Source organism: Natator depressus, chromosome 1 (genome assembly GCF_965152275.1).
Source record: "Natator depressus isolate rNatDep1 chromosome 1, rNatDep2.hap1, whole genome shotgun sequence".
In the NCBI taxonomy this organism is placed as follows: Eukaryota; Metazoa; Chordata; order Testudines; family Cheloniidae; genus Natator; species Natator depressus.
Window position 1 is genome coordinate 24,313,056 of NC_134234.1, and position 14,731 is coordinate 24,327,786.

General features: G+C 38.8%; 1 protein-coding gene across 3 annotated transcripts in view; it reads right to left on the reverse strand.

The window, feature by feature from the left end:
• GRM5 (glutamate metabotropic receptor 5) overlaps nucleotides 1–14,731 on the reverse strand; it is a 327,032-nt gene that overhangs the window by 13,339 nt on the left and 298,962 nt on the right. The window contains exons 9-10 of one of the 3 annotated variants that reach the window (XM_074956409.1): nucleotides 4,383–4,478; nucleotides 2,568–2,729 (exon numbers count right to left, since the gene is read on the reverse strand). The exons of 1 other annotated variant lie outside the window; for it this stretch is intronic. In XM_074956409.1, coding sequence (XP_074812510.1) covers nucleotides 2,600–2,729; nucleotides 4,383–4,478 — 226 coding nt within the window. In that variant the 3' untranslated portion in view covers nucleotides 2,568–2,599. The remainder of the gene's footprint in view (nucleotides 1–2,567; nucleotides 2,730–4,382; nucleotides 4,479–14,731) is intronic. One more of the 3 variants, XM_074956392.1, reaches the window with a different exon arrangement.

A 14,731-nucleotide genomic window follows, 5' to 3' on the forward strand; every position in this document is an offset into this window, starting at 1 on the left:
TTGTATGGTTCACAGAGTATCTGCACAGAGTATCTAGCATGGAAGTAATTTAGGGTGTATGGCTTGACTGATATATATATATAGGTGCCGATATACCGTCTGAGCAAAATGCTAAGGAAGGGATTGTGAAATTTTTCCAGAGGGGGAAGTTACAGAAAGAAATAAACCAGCAGGAGGAAGCCCTGTTTACAAGACAATGGATCGTTGGAACTATACCTAAGACTGCAAAGGGACATCCAATTATCCTTCACTGAGGAGACGAACTGCCAGCGTGTTCTGTCTTATGAAAGAAGGGTCACAGCCTGCCTGGTTGAAAACCACGGTAAAAACTTTGGGTCAGCTAAACTTCATTAGCCCAGGGAAATATCTGGTTAGTTCCGTTTAGGCTCCAGAAAGTACATTATGATTTTATTTTATATGTAACTATTTGTTACCATTATTTCTACTTGCTTCTTCTCAAGTCTCTATTCTTGTTAAATAAACCTCTTCTTGTATGTACTGTAACAGCTCTTAGATACATGAAGTTGAGCGGAGTAGTGATACTGAGGTGTAACTGATAAGTGGGTGTGTAGCGGATCTGTGAATTCTGAGAGTGTGCAGAGGAACAGGACCTGGCTGTTCCAGAGGGATGGTGGGAGAGGACCTATCACTGACCTGTACAGAGAATGCAGGGCCTGTGGAGGCCTGGAAGGCAGTGCTTGTGTTGCCAAAGGCTGGTGGAGTTGGGGAACCAACCCACAGCAGCCACAGATAAGGTTCCCTCATGCTCAGGGCAGGTGGTAGTAAGATGCCTCACAATGCTGGGTACCCCCAGGAAGTGTCAAACTCTTTGCTATGCTGGCAAGCTTGTACAATCTTCTGTACACTTCTAGGGTCCCTCCTATAAGAACTGATGGCTGAGATTTTTATATCTGCCTGGGGGATTTGGACACCCAGTTCCTGCTAATTTTAATGGAAACTGGGTATCCAAATAACTTAACAGATTTGAAAATCTCAGCCAACACTGACAGAGCAATTTTCATTCCAAAGGAACCCAAAGCAACTTATAAATAGATATACAAACCACAGAGGCAAATCACAGCAGCTGTTTTAACAATACATAGCTGTTTAGGACAGGAAGTGAAGTATATGGTATCTAACTGAAACTACTGGGTGATTTCTAGTAGGACTAATATAATTACTCAAGCTGGAAATTGGTCAGGACCCCAGAGTTAACATTTTTCTTCACTTACAGAGGCCACCCTGAGGCTGCTCATTAACACAAGTGGTCAGGACCTGTGTTTTATTTTCTGTCTGAAATATGGCACTTGCAGCATCACAATGCTCTATCACCTCGAGTCAGTATGATTCAGAGAGAGAAGAGTTCCACCTATCGAACCATCAGCTCCACTTCCTACAGTAGCTAGGTATTCTCTACAGTTCTTCATCCCTGCTTAGCTGAGGCCTGATAAAAAGCCCATGGAAATTGGTGGCCGTCTCTCCTTTGATTTTAATGGGCCTTACATTACAGCACTTATAATATCTTTTGGAGTAAAACTGGAGAAAGTCCATTTCATCTCTCTAAAATGAGAATCACACACACATCATGCAGAACAGGGAGAAAGATTTAGCACTATCTGGATTTTGTTTTCAGTCTCTAGACTCGTCTTGAATTTTTCCAGTCTGATTATTTCCAGTCTGCACAGAGTATCTAGCATGGAAGTAATTTAGGGTGTATGGCTTGACTGATATATTATTGCAGAGCCATTTATTCACATGGGATTTATGTCATCATTGGAAAAATCACTTGTGAATTATTAATCAGCTTCTTATTTGTTTCATTTAATTAAGACAGTAATTTAAATTCTAAATCATAGCAATGCTACCAAGACTCCTACTTTTTGACAGCCTCAAAAAACATTCCATTTCATAGCTGATGTTTATGTGATGTAGGTGAAAGATGCTTGTATGTGATTCAGAACAGATTAACTCCCCTTACATATAGCGTAACTTGCATACAGTAACACAAAAATAATAACTGCTAACATTTATATAGCGCTTTCCATCTTGAAGAAGCCCAACCCCTACTATAGGATGCCAATATAAGGATAATTCATCCACCTCAGAATTGTACCCACATCTAGTTTGGAATACGGTAGCAATACTGCACAAGAGTTTTTAGAAGTGAATAATGTGTAATTGAAACGACGTGTGTAATGTGTGATTTAAACCCAAAAGACATAACTATAATTTGGTCAGTACCCCCTACAGTCGTGAAAAAAAAATCTAATGGGGTATTTTAATCATCCAAAAATAATCAAAGCCTTGTTGCTATGTTTCCTCAAGACTTCAAGCATTCCTGTGCCTCTAAATACGGGTTTGATACTTACTGGAAAGGAAGAACTTCACCTACACTGCTTTCTGCAGCACCTACGGTTTCTTTGGAAGTCTCCCATCCTATTCAGTTCCAGCTCTAGTTAGCTTCTGGGAGCTGACAGAACCACAGCTTGGGCTAGTATGGCTGGAGACAACAAAACACCGCCATAAAATACAAATCTAATATCTGTTAAACAACAAATATTCTTAACTGTTTGAGTAGGTCTTATGAATGACAGTCTTGCTATAGAAGTATTACACTGATAAAGTTTCCAGTCTTTCTGACTATTAGGGCATCATCTTTCACAGGAACCTCTTTCTCATCTCTACTTGGCTCAGATGGATTATACTCTGGAATGCACATAGATTCTTCACTGTGAAGATATAAAATATAGGGAGAGTTTATATATATATATAATATATAGTTTTATACATGTAGTTTATATATATGTATGTGTAAAGTATTTGTAAAAAGGGGAACTAAACTATGTACAATGAAATACAACTGTTTTACATTTACATGCACTTGTTTCCTCTTCAGTTCTCTCTTATTCAGTGACTCTAACTGGAAAAAACAAATCTAATTGCAGGAAATGGAAGTTAAAAATACCCCCAAAGAACAGAGTGCAGAACACAGACAGGTTGACAAACAAACAGCAGGTGTAGATAAATTTCGAACAACCACATGTGAATGAATGGTGCTGACATTATTTAAGCAGCCAGGATCCCCAGAGTGTGCATTGTTATAATCACATGCCTTGTGCGCTTGAGTGAGCGTTGTTAAGCACAAGGGGAACATCATGCTGTGTGCATCTTGGAATGCCTTCCTGCAATTACAGGATGGCTCTCTGGTACAAAAATCAGTAAAGCCAAAGGTACATTTTGTTCACCCCTTTGGTTATGTATTATGTTAAAGTTACATTTCTAAGTTGTTTATAAAGGGTTAAATACATCTTTTAAGAAGTGGTAAATCAAATTGTTATAGACTGCAATAGAATCTAACAGGTCAATAAGTTGCTTATTATCATGGCTTATAATCATCTATAATCATCTTCTACCGATATGCTTATAACCATGTATGACACATGTCACTCGTCTGTAACACATTGATCATATTAATCGTATGTTAATAGAGGTGGTCGGAAAATGGAATTTCCATCCCATGGGAAATTCCAACATTTCAGTATTTGTTTTTGTCCCAACCTGGGATGAAAATTAAAAATCTTGAAACATTTTGACTGGGAAATACAGGGGAAAAAATCATTGAAACGTTTCATTTCACTAATGTCAAAACATTATAATATCTTATAAAATATTACTCACAGTGAATATACTTATAATATTAAACATATTATAGAAATATAATAGTAAAATTTAATATAAAAGTCAAAATGAAATGTACTGAAATGCGAAAACCTAAATGAAGAGAAATAGTCAGAGTTAAACAAAACAAGAACATTGAAATGAAACTAAACAACTAAGTCATGCTCCATTTTGATTTTGAATAATTGTGAAGCTTTTCCGTCAAAAAATTTGTTGTCATCAATACATTCCCATGAAACATTTCAATTCTGACAGTAAACTGTTCCATCGATTTTTTCCCAACTAGCTCTCTTCATTAATCCTTTAGAAGCTATTTATTAAGGTAACCCTTTATATAAAGTATGACCCACATTTAGATAGAACTCAGAATTTGCTTACTTGACAGCTAGACTCTGTATTACCATTGCTTATTGTTACCTTCTAATGGGCTGGCCAGGGGTCGAAAGTTTCTCTTGACAAGAGCCCCATATTATGACAACATCATGAATGACAAGTGGTTCCAATTACCGAAATGAGCATGGTGCATTTTTGCAGATCAAACATAACATGTAAACCAGGGGTGGCCAAGCTTTTTTCTTTTGAACATACTATATGGGATGCACAGTCATTACAGATAGAGGATCTGGGCCAGCACTGTCCCAGAGGTGCTCCTCTTGCTCACAGACATATCACACGGCCCCCAGGCCACTCCACTGTATGCTTACCTGCTCATTGTAGCTCTCCCACCATTTCCCATACTCCCTTTTGGGGTGAAACACTCTATTTCCGACTTGTGCTGGGCCAGCCTCCTGCCTTTGTACCTAACAAATCATGACAACAACAGGAGCAAACAGAAAGAAGTGATTTGTGTGCTCGGCTGCCACCCTGTGCTACAGCTGCTGTGCAGAGTGCCACGCGTGGGAAGGCTGCTATTGCAACGGTGGCTATTGCACCAGCCTGCCGGAGGGGTGCTGGAGAAGCTGCATAAGGCCCCCAGGCCCGTGCTCAACACAAGCCGCAGTGCACAGGAGGTGAGCTCAAGCACTTTCTTTGCTCTAGCAGGAGCGGAGTTATTCTGCAGAGTTAAAACCAAACCAGCCTTTTCTCTCTAGTGTTTCACTTGTACCAGGTAAATCAGATGCACAGACCGAATGGAAGATTAAGGGAAAGAGAATTTGAAATTAAAGAGCAAAGAGAAGTTAACTAGTTGCTCCTGGGTCACAAAGGACAAGGCCTGAGTTCTCATTCCTAGCTTAATATCCCTCCCTAAACCACTGAGCTCTGCATCTCTGCAGCATCTAACTCATTCTCTCCATTTGTGAAGCCTGAACACTGACCCCTGTTTGGATACACCTTGAGCACAATTTAACACTATGAGTGAATGTCCATAGCCCACACTTGGGTGAGCAAGTGGTACTCAAGGGTCTAATTCATTCCTATGCAGGAGACTAGTGCAAGGCCTGTTCACCACTTACGTCCTCAAAACAGAATGACAGTGGGACTTAATGCAAAGGTCTTACGCTGGCTGTCTGCACAGTGGTGAATTTCACCCTAGTTGCTCAAGTTCTAGTTGTATGGGTTCAAGTAGCCATTTAAATGCCTGAATTTGGGATTTGGAAGACCTACAGAGATACTCATACTGAAAATCGGGTCCCCTCTCTTTAAATAGTTGTTTGTGATATTCCACTGTCAGATGCCGTGGTCTGCATCACTCATGTTTAGCAAAATTCTTTAAAGCAAATCTGTTTGGTTTGACGCCAGTTAGTTAACATGCTCGTTAACATGACATTATCACTAACATAACCAGATAGCTAATTTGTGGACAATTTATTAACCGGAGGGAAAGTAGCAAAAGACTAATCCAAAGCCAGCAACGCAGTAAGACAGCAACAATCTGAGGGCAAGCAAAAAGGGAGCAGTACTTTGACTGACAGTTACAGTGAATGCTGGGTAGGGAAACCATGCCATAGTGAGTGGCAAAGGAAGGAATTAATATAGATCAGCCAAAAAGTTAGTGTAGCAGTGAGCTGGAGACTGCCGTGTGGGATGTTCTCAGTGTAGCAAAATCTTGTGTTATTTAAAGGTTCTAACAAGTGAGGCACCATCCTAAAGGAAGAAGCAACAATGCTGTAAAAAACGGCTACCAAAGACTCCAAAGTAACCCATTGTGCTGTATGTGCAGTGCTCCCAATTATGAATGAAGACCATGCAGGATACATACATCTGAATTGCAAGTTGATTCCTACAGTGGAGGAAAAAGTGGAGGGGCTTGAACAGCAGATGAAATCACTGAAAGATATAAAAGGGAGTCAAATTGGATCACACAGGTACTTCCAGCTGCACAGGAACCTTAACTCAAAGAGAACAACAAGAAAGAAGGAAAGAAAGAAAGAAAGAAAGAAAGAAAGAAAGTTTGAACCACACAGAAGAGAGAGGAGCAAATAAGAGGAGGAGGAATGTGACATCATGGAGGAAAGAGGATAGGAAAAGCAGGAGAGAAATACAGACACATTTAACCTGGGTATCCAAAATAGATACTCTGCTCTCCACAAGGCAGAAGGAAGCAAAGCAGAAGGTATCATAGATGATTATATAGAGAAGAAAAAGAGCAACCCAGGGAGGTTAGAGGTCGAACTACTGACTATGAGCTGAATGGTGAAAAGTAGCCACCAGAAGAAAAGAGATAAGTAACTCTGATTAGTGATGTCATAGTGAGAAACCTAGGCTGGGACACTTGTAGCCCAGATAAAGAAAACAGGATAATTTTCTGTCCCCCAGGTCCCATTATAAATGTGATAATCAGGATGCTGGATCTTGGAAAGTCTGCTGGGGGATCCCAATGATTATAGTCTTTTTGAGACCCAATGACACCTGTGAAAGGAGACTTGATATGATCAAGGGTTGCTTCAAAGACCTGAAAGAAGGGATCTGCTCCATGGTTGCTTATGCAACACTAATTTTTGCCAGTGTATTCATGTCATTATGAACCCCCTGAACAGATCTCTCCCTAACCTACTCCCTAAAGTCCTCTTCATGTTACAGTGGAGGAAAAGCATCAAAGAGCACATAAAGGCTGCGAGTCTCTCTGCATGGCCTCTGTAGAGCCTGCATGCTTGCTTGCATGGAGCTTCTGTAGGATATAGGGTTTTCTGTGCCAATGGAGGGCAGGGAATGTGGGGCCTGATTTTGCCCCAATGTTGTCTTTATTTGGAAATACTATAAAAAGATTTTGTTTTTCTTCCTAGTTGTTAAATGCAAAGGTTTTTAAAAAAATTATTAAATCTGAAAGCAAAGCACAAAACAAAAACCCCTTCAAATATATTTTTTCAGTTACCATTAACGAGTTCTATGCAAAAATTATTTTGCACTTTAAATACAATCATATGGAGTGAGGCCAAGCCAAGTTCAACTTAACTACTTGTGTACAAGATGATTTCTTCTTTTTTATGCAAGCACCTGAACTATAGAACATCACGATGACTCTCTTCAGCAAAAAGGGTAGGAGAGATTTGCTCCTGTGCAGAGGGCCAGTACAAGGGCCATGTCCCACTTAAGCTATATTTTGTGGGCATAAATGGGGCATATAGGTTTTCTGCACAAGGGTGAGCTGCATCCAGAGGTAGGAGTGTTTTATACACAATGATATGCACCATACAATTCTATCAATAGTAGGAAATTTCAAAAGTAATCCATTGTGCAGATCATTTCTGCACTCGCTCCATTTACAAAATTCCCATTGACCCTAGAGAGGGAATTTAGAGGTGATCTGTACTTTATATGGGTGATCAGCAGAGTATTATGGAGAGAAGAGTTTGCTTGCAGGCTGAAAGAAAAGATGACAATATAGTATGAGCTGTTGATGTGTGTGCTACATCATGATAGTAGATAGAAAACACTAAGTAGGATGTTCAGGTGTAAGAAAACAATGGCCTAATTCTGCAGTCCTCTCTCAGATAAAACTCCCATTGAAGACTAGCAATAATTGAGCCATTGGGAAGCCAAGAGGAATCTAGGAATTGCCATCATGGATCAGACCAGAGGTCTATGTAGTTCTGGCACTGAGAATGGCCAAGTGCAGGACACATTTTCTGGCCTTGCTTTGTCTAATATAAACACATAGCAACAGGCATATTTATAAATACTACTACTACTAATAATAATACCCTACCATAAGACTCTCCTTAGCACACGTTTCACCTTTTGGGGAGAGAAGGAGAGAACAACACGTGCCAGACATGTAGTCACATTGCTGAATGCACTACTGGAAGGCACTCAGATACTATGGTTATGAGCACAGTGTAAAAACCTATATAGAACAGAACAGAATAGAAGTACCAATTACTAAGAGGAAGGTGCAAGAAACTTTGCAGTAGGCAGTTATCGGGTAACCTGCCTGCAGGAAAAGTTTCCTCCTGGCCCCCAGTAATTAGAGGTTGAATTATGCCATCAAGCATGAAGGTTTCTATCCCTTCCAAAATTAAAAAAAGATTAATATAATGACTTAGGATATTCTTGGTCTCCCTACAAATATCTAATACATCTGTGAATTTTGCTAAGCTCTTGGCTTTATTAATATCTTGATGCAATGAGTTAAACGGGTTAACTGAGGATTATGTAAAACACTATCTCCTTTTGTCACTTTTGAATTTGCTACCTCTACATTTCATTGGCTCTCTCTTTATTGTGTATTATGAGAAAGGGTAAATAGAAGATCTTGATCTACTTTTCTGTAATATTCATTAGTTTTTTTCTTATGCTCTCTAAAAAGAGTAGAACCAATCTCTGATCATGTCAGAGTGTTTCCCCGTCTCAAAATCCTTCTCATCATCAGTCTCTGAATTCCATTGCCTGAATAAGGATTAAATGGGACTGCAAAATTTAGCCCATTGTTCATGCACCACAAAGCAAGGATAATTTGCTGGGGTAGGAGATTAGAGAACTGATATAAATCTCTCTCCACTTGCATTGTAAATGGCTCCTCCACTACCATGCAGGTATTTTATTGTTATTATTTATTGAATGCCAACAGTGTGCTTGGCTCTGATTAATCATAGAGAAACACAGCCTCTCTGATCAACAACATTTTTCCTTCTCAAGGCAGCAGTAATGTCCTCATAAAACTGAAGCCTGGAGGGATGGAAAACGTGCCATTTCAATAGGAAAAATGGAAAAAATGGAGTCAAATCTGACCATTATTTCTAGGAATGGGCAAAATGGTTAAAAATATGCCTTTTTTCACAAACGGCCTTGCAGTAGACCACTCCTAGAACGGAACCCAAACCAAGGCTTTCTGAAACTCCTGGAATGCTTGATAAATCTGTATTTGAAGTTTAAAAATAAAATTTCACCCACCTCTTCATTTCATGATAGGGTGAAGTGTAAGATACTAAAATGCAGCAAGATCACTGGTTCTCATGACAGTTCCACGTACGTTTTGCAGACTCCCAAGATCTGAACATTTTGAATAAGCCTCTGAACTAGACTCTAACTCCACACTAGGGTAAATCACATACCTTTGTGTCCAAATGTTTGCGAAGTGTCTAGGCTGAGATTGACAGTCGTGTTGGTGAATTTGAGCTGACTGGCAATCAGCTAACTCATGTTTAAACAGGGCCATAAACTCTAGTCTAGACAAATGCTTAAATATTCTTAGCATGTGGCAGTAGGGCATTCTAGTTATGGGGGAAATGATGTAACCTCTGAGCTCAGTTGGTACAATTACAATCTGGTTGTAAACAGTTTGGAGAAAGCTCCTCTCATGAATTTGTTTCCTTCTAGGATTATGACTACATTTTTGCTGTGCACAGGAGTCGGGACTATGTTGGGGAAGCATGTGAATATGTCGATCGCTCCCTGGCTCACTGGCCAAGCTCCTTCATGCCCCTCCATGACTCTTGTTGCAGAGCAGATTCTCCAGGATTTTTCAGGTTAGCCAGGGCTATGGGTAATCACTGGCAATGTGCTTCAGGTTTTCTGGTATCCATATGAAAAGAAGGCAAAATTTGGCCTTTAGAATCAGAGCTAATATGGCCTGAAAAGACTGCTTGTGTCCTTCAGGTGCTCATTCAGCAAAGCATTTATACACATACTTAAGTCCCACTGACTTCAATGAAACAAAATTACTATTTAGGTGCTTTTGCTGAACCTGACTCTCAGTTTGTTCTCCGTACATTTTCAGGATTAATGATTTCCTCATTCCGGTTTTCTCTGCATATGGAGTATATTTCTTATCAAACTATAAGCATGTTATGTTTAAATCCCTAAACTCCCAGTGTCATGTAAGAAAGAGCCAAAGTAGTCTATAATGTTACTAATCCATGGATTTAAAGTCCATAATTAGGCATTGATGAAATGCTGTCATTTTGTTGCCAGAGTTGCTTTTAATGGTGCTTTTTAATCTATTTGTGCTTGGAATTTACCTAGAAACTTGGGTAAAACCAAGCCTTCCACCTTCCCAGACAGTGATACATTTTAACAGTGTCAGCTCATACACACATAATATTTTTCAATACTATCTGGCCCTGACACTCGGAAATGATGAAGATTCTACATTTCACAGCAACAGGATAAGCTCTGCCCTTCACTCTAGATAAAAGAAACAAACATTGCGTGCATGGAGAGTTCTGAATAGTTTTAAACTGGTAAAGATAGAACTCTGGAGAATGTTTAATATATTCACTTGATCTGCTACACTGAGCTACAAAACACACTAGAGTTCTGGAAATTCAGTAGTGCAATAATTTGCATACCCTGATGGCATGTCTCCGTACTGTACCATCGTGAAGTGACTGGCTTAAAATGGTCTCACTCCCTTATATTATAATAGTTCTGCAATGCCTAAAATAAGTTATATACTGTTGAACACTTCAGGGTTGAGTTTTTTTAACAGAATACAAGCACAATTGCTTAGTGGCACAATTTTGACAAACAGAATTACTTTAAAGCCAAGTTTATAATTTATTTTTTTCCATGTAGGGTGTAATCTTTTTCTTTATAGTCAATTATAATTAAGCAACCATATGTAATTGCAACTGGTGAATTAAAATGACGTTTCTTGATGTAGAGATCTACAAAGGCTCTGAGGATTCCACAGGTAGATGGAAAGAACAGACTGTCAGTGCAGACTGAATAGTGCTCCAATTTATCTTCTTCCTCTAGGGGTGCTATTGAAAAGATAGATCTTCAGAAATCCTACCCACAGAATCCCTGTAATAGTAGAACCCTGTTATTTTATACCCTCTAGTCCATGCACAAAGCCAGTATTCTCACCTCACTTCCCCATAAAAATATAACAATATATGCAGTGTGTGGAGGGTCTCATTACTAAGACCTCATTACTTTTAGTAATAAATAAGGAAAAATGAACAGTGCACAATGCTTTATCCTGGGGCTTTGCGTTAAACATTACAACACGCTGGAAATTTTCAAGCTACTTGAGTCTTGTGGTTTGGAATCCCAAAATATTTACAGATGGAAAAATCACCAAAAACAGTTGATCAGCATTCAGTAAATTACTCTGCAAGGAAGATCTTCTCTGATTAACACTGTTTTAACTCTATCCTATGTTTCTAGCAAGTCAGCTTTCTTTCTTTTTTAATTATTTTCTATACATACTATTAATCTGCTACTTCTTTACTCAATTTTCAGCCTTCCTAATCTGGTTTCAGGATTCTGCAACTGCATGATTTGGATTTTGGAGAAATAAGATTGCAATAATTTCTCAAGCAGGAGAAAAACCACTGCAAAGCAATGTATTCTTTTGGTCAACTTATTTGTGCTGTAAACCAACCTCAACAGTTGGCAACATACCATATGGACCATATCACCAGACGATAAAAGAAATATAACTGTACCCAAACTAAAACTGTAGGAAGAGGGAAGAAGTTTTATGGATGTAAAGCCTGATTTTAAAGGGTAGCCATTTTAATACCAATAACCAGAGATTGTGCTAAACTAGTTTGGAGAAGTTCAGGTACATCAGGCAACAGCTACCTATTGCTGTCAACTTGCATCTATGGCCAGCATTCATGCACAAGTGCCATCCTCATAGGATTACTTGCAGCTCAGTAGAATTTGTGGGTTAGTGCAATGATGGAAAATTAGATAAACAGAGGACACTGTTATGAGGCAAAGTAGTATCCAATTTTTTTTTAAAGAGTAATACTGCAGGGGCCCACCTTCTTTGTTTCCTCTTTTCCTTCCTGAAGATATAAGGAAGAGACTTTCTTTTACCTGCTAGCACATACACTGTTTCAAAGTTGGCAGGAAATTTGTATATAATTTAATTTGTACAACTCAGCTATGATGCTCAATGCAAAGTTATGGGGATACCATCTTAATGACAAAAAATAATTCCAGAAAGTGAACTCAGTGTATGTAGCCAAACAATTTATATCAATCTATCAACAATGTTTTAATTAAATTTTAAGTTGAGAAAAAATCCCCAAACAACAACTCTAGCATTGCACACAAATGGAAATTCATTGTAAGCAGAGCATTCAAGAAGATCAATACATTATACAGATGGAGTGCTTTAGCAGTAATTCATCAAAATAATTCAGACCTAATATCCTTCAGAGAGTTTCCTAAAATGTTCCTCAATTATTTTACAATCCTTGAAGTTTAATTAATCACATTATCACACTTGCCCAGAAAGACACTGGAGTAAATTATCTATGCAGAACTGAATGATTCAAACCATTCAACAACTTCCAGATCTCAATTTTTGTGGTATACGAATTTAGGACAGCTCCAAATTATCTGTTTGGAAAATGAGCAATTAGTAAGTGCAATCAAACCAGTCAAAAAGATGACTGTTTTCTTTGAAGAGTCATACTCTTTTCCTTCTTCTGTCAAAATTGTTCTCTCAGCTGTGTAAACTGACAGCTCTATTAAAGTTCATTGAGCTAAACAAGTTTACGCTACGTATGGGTCTAGGCCCTAGTCTTTTTGGGAATGCTGTAGTTCAAAAGGCAACTTCTGCAATCACATATGTGCAATTAGCATTTGCACAATTTAAACTTCTCTTCCACTAAAAATTATCCTTAGCATCTCTTGCATCCTCCTCTCCATTTTCAAGCAGTAAATTTATTGAGCAACTTCCATTATATTTACTACATTGACAGTGGCAGTGAAGTCATACTTTGCCTCTGCTAAAATGTGGGGTTGTGATCCATTATAGTTCTTCACTTCTCTTCAACAGTTACAGTTACTCTAAGAGTATTGTCTCTGGACCATCAAGTCATTTCTGGGTCAAGGGATGGGTTTGTTTGTATGTCACCTCTTAAGGGCTGGTTTCTCCTAAGTCACAAGGACAGATCCTACAGAAAGGCTTTCTGCTTCTGACCTCTGATCATTAGTAGAAGAAAAGGCAGGCTATGAAAGACGGCTAAAATTCTCTATGTCAGAATGCAACTAATTAGAGATGCCATTCGCATCTCACAGATGTTCCAGTAGTTATGGAGGCAAACACCATACATGGTGAAAATGCAGCCTGAGTTTCATGGAGCCATCAGTCCTGTGACTGACAGGGAGTTGAAGATAAATCTAACCACTAGAAACTGCACATACCTCCTAACAGAGAAACTGCTTCTCATGAGCACAAATGTATGTCTGTTAAAGGTTGTACTTTGTGTGCCAATCACAGCATACTGTGTCAGTGGGCAGTAAAATCACTACTCAAACCAGTGGCAATTACAATGCTATAGATATTGTACATTCTTAATTTTTCAGGGAAGCATAGTAAGTGGCAGAGACATACAGAACATTTAATTGTGACTGACTTTTAAAAATGTTTGAAGACAAGTGTTTTTGAAAGTGATTTACTATTATTCTTAATTATTTATAGTCACTAGTATATCATTTTATAATTTTATATACCACACTAGAATTTTCCTTTACATTTACTCATTATCCACATTCTAAAAGTCAGAAAGCCCTTGTTTGAATATGAATAATCACATTTCTTTTCAGCATTTTGCAATGTTCACCTAATATATACAGTCACCTTTCAAGCCTGTTCTGCTTCTAAATGCGTACAGCATACAACCCTTTTGGTGTGCGTAGTCAGTATAAATGGTGATCCAAAATAGGGAGAGGTCATTACAAGCAGCTCTGGAGCCATCCTTCTCACTGATCTTAACATAGTGAAATGACACCTTCTTAGTATCTCTCTGTTTGGGCCAGAACACCAGTCTGAGCAGAACTACAACAATTTGTAAGAACTGTAAACAACTAATCTATAAAATTCCAAAGCCTGTTATTTCTATGCGTAAGAAGTGCTCTTCTAAGATCTTCTCTGTATTTATCTATTTGTCTTGCCATCTGATGTACCTATTAACTCATCAGTCTCTTCAGTCCAACAGACCTCTAAGATTTGCTCAGCCTTTTGGTTGTAATGGATGTGATCTTGATTCTTAAAGACTATGCGCTGACGTAAAACACCGGTAGACAAAAAAATGCCTCAAGTAATTGGGTCTGGAGAAAGAATTATACACGTGTTCAAGAACTTGTCTACACCTCTGATTAATCAAAACAGGAACTGTGTCTTTGCAAATTGGTATTGGTACTAATAAATGCCCTGTGTTCTGACAGAATAAGGTGTAGCCGACTCTAACGACAAACTTCTTACTTAGTGGGGATATGGAAAACAAGTGCCTGCCATCAAACAACAAGGCCCAGTTTTCAGCAAGGATCAGCTATCTTCTCCTGCTGCATCATTCTGGCTTGTGTTCTTCACAGCATGGCCTTGTCTTCTTTCCTCGACTGAACAGTTCCATATCAGGTAAAAATCCTTTTACTTCCCTTAGGATTTTCATCTCAGTAAGGTACATAGAATTTGAATCTCTCTCAGGCTCATCACTGGCATTGCATTGCTGGTGAATATGCATACTGACAGCACCTGACCCAACAGCTTGAAGTCCATGTCTCAGAGTCTGTCTACTGGTTCATGGACTTGTCCTCCAACCACTCAAAATCTGCTACCTGGACTATATGAATGGCTAAAATATTGCTTATAGTAGACTCTATCCTACAGCAGGTTGGTATAATGCCAGGATTCAATGACAAATACTTG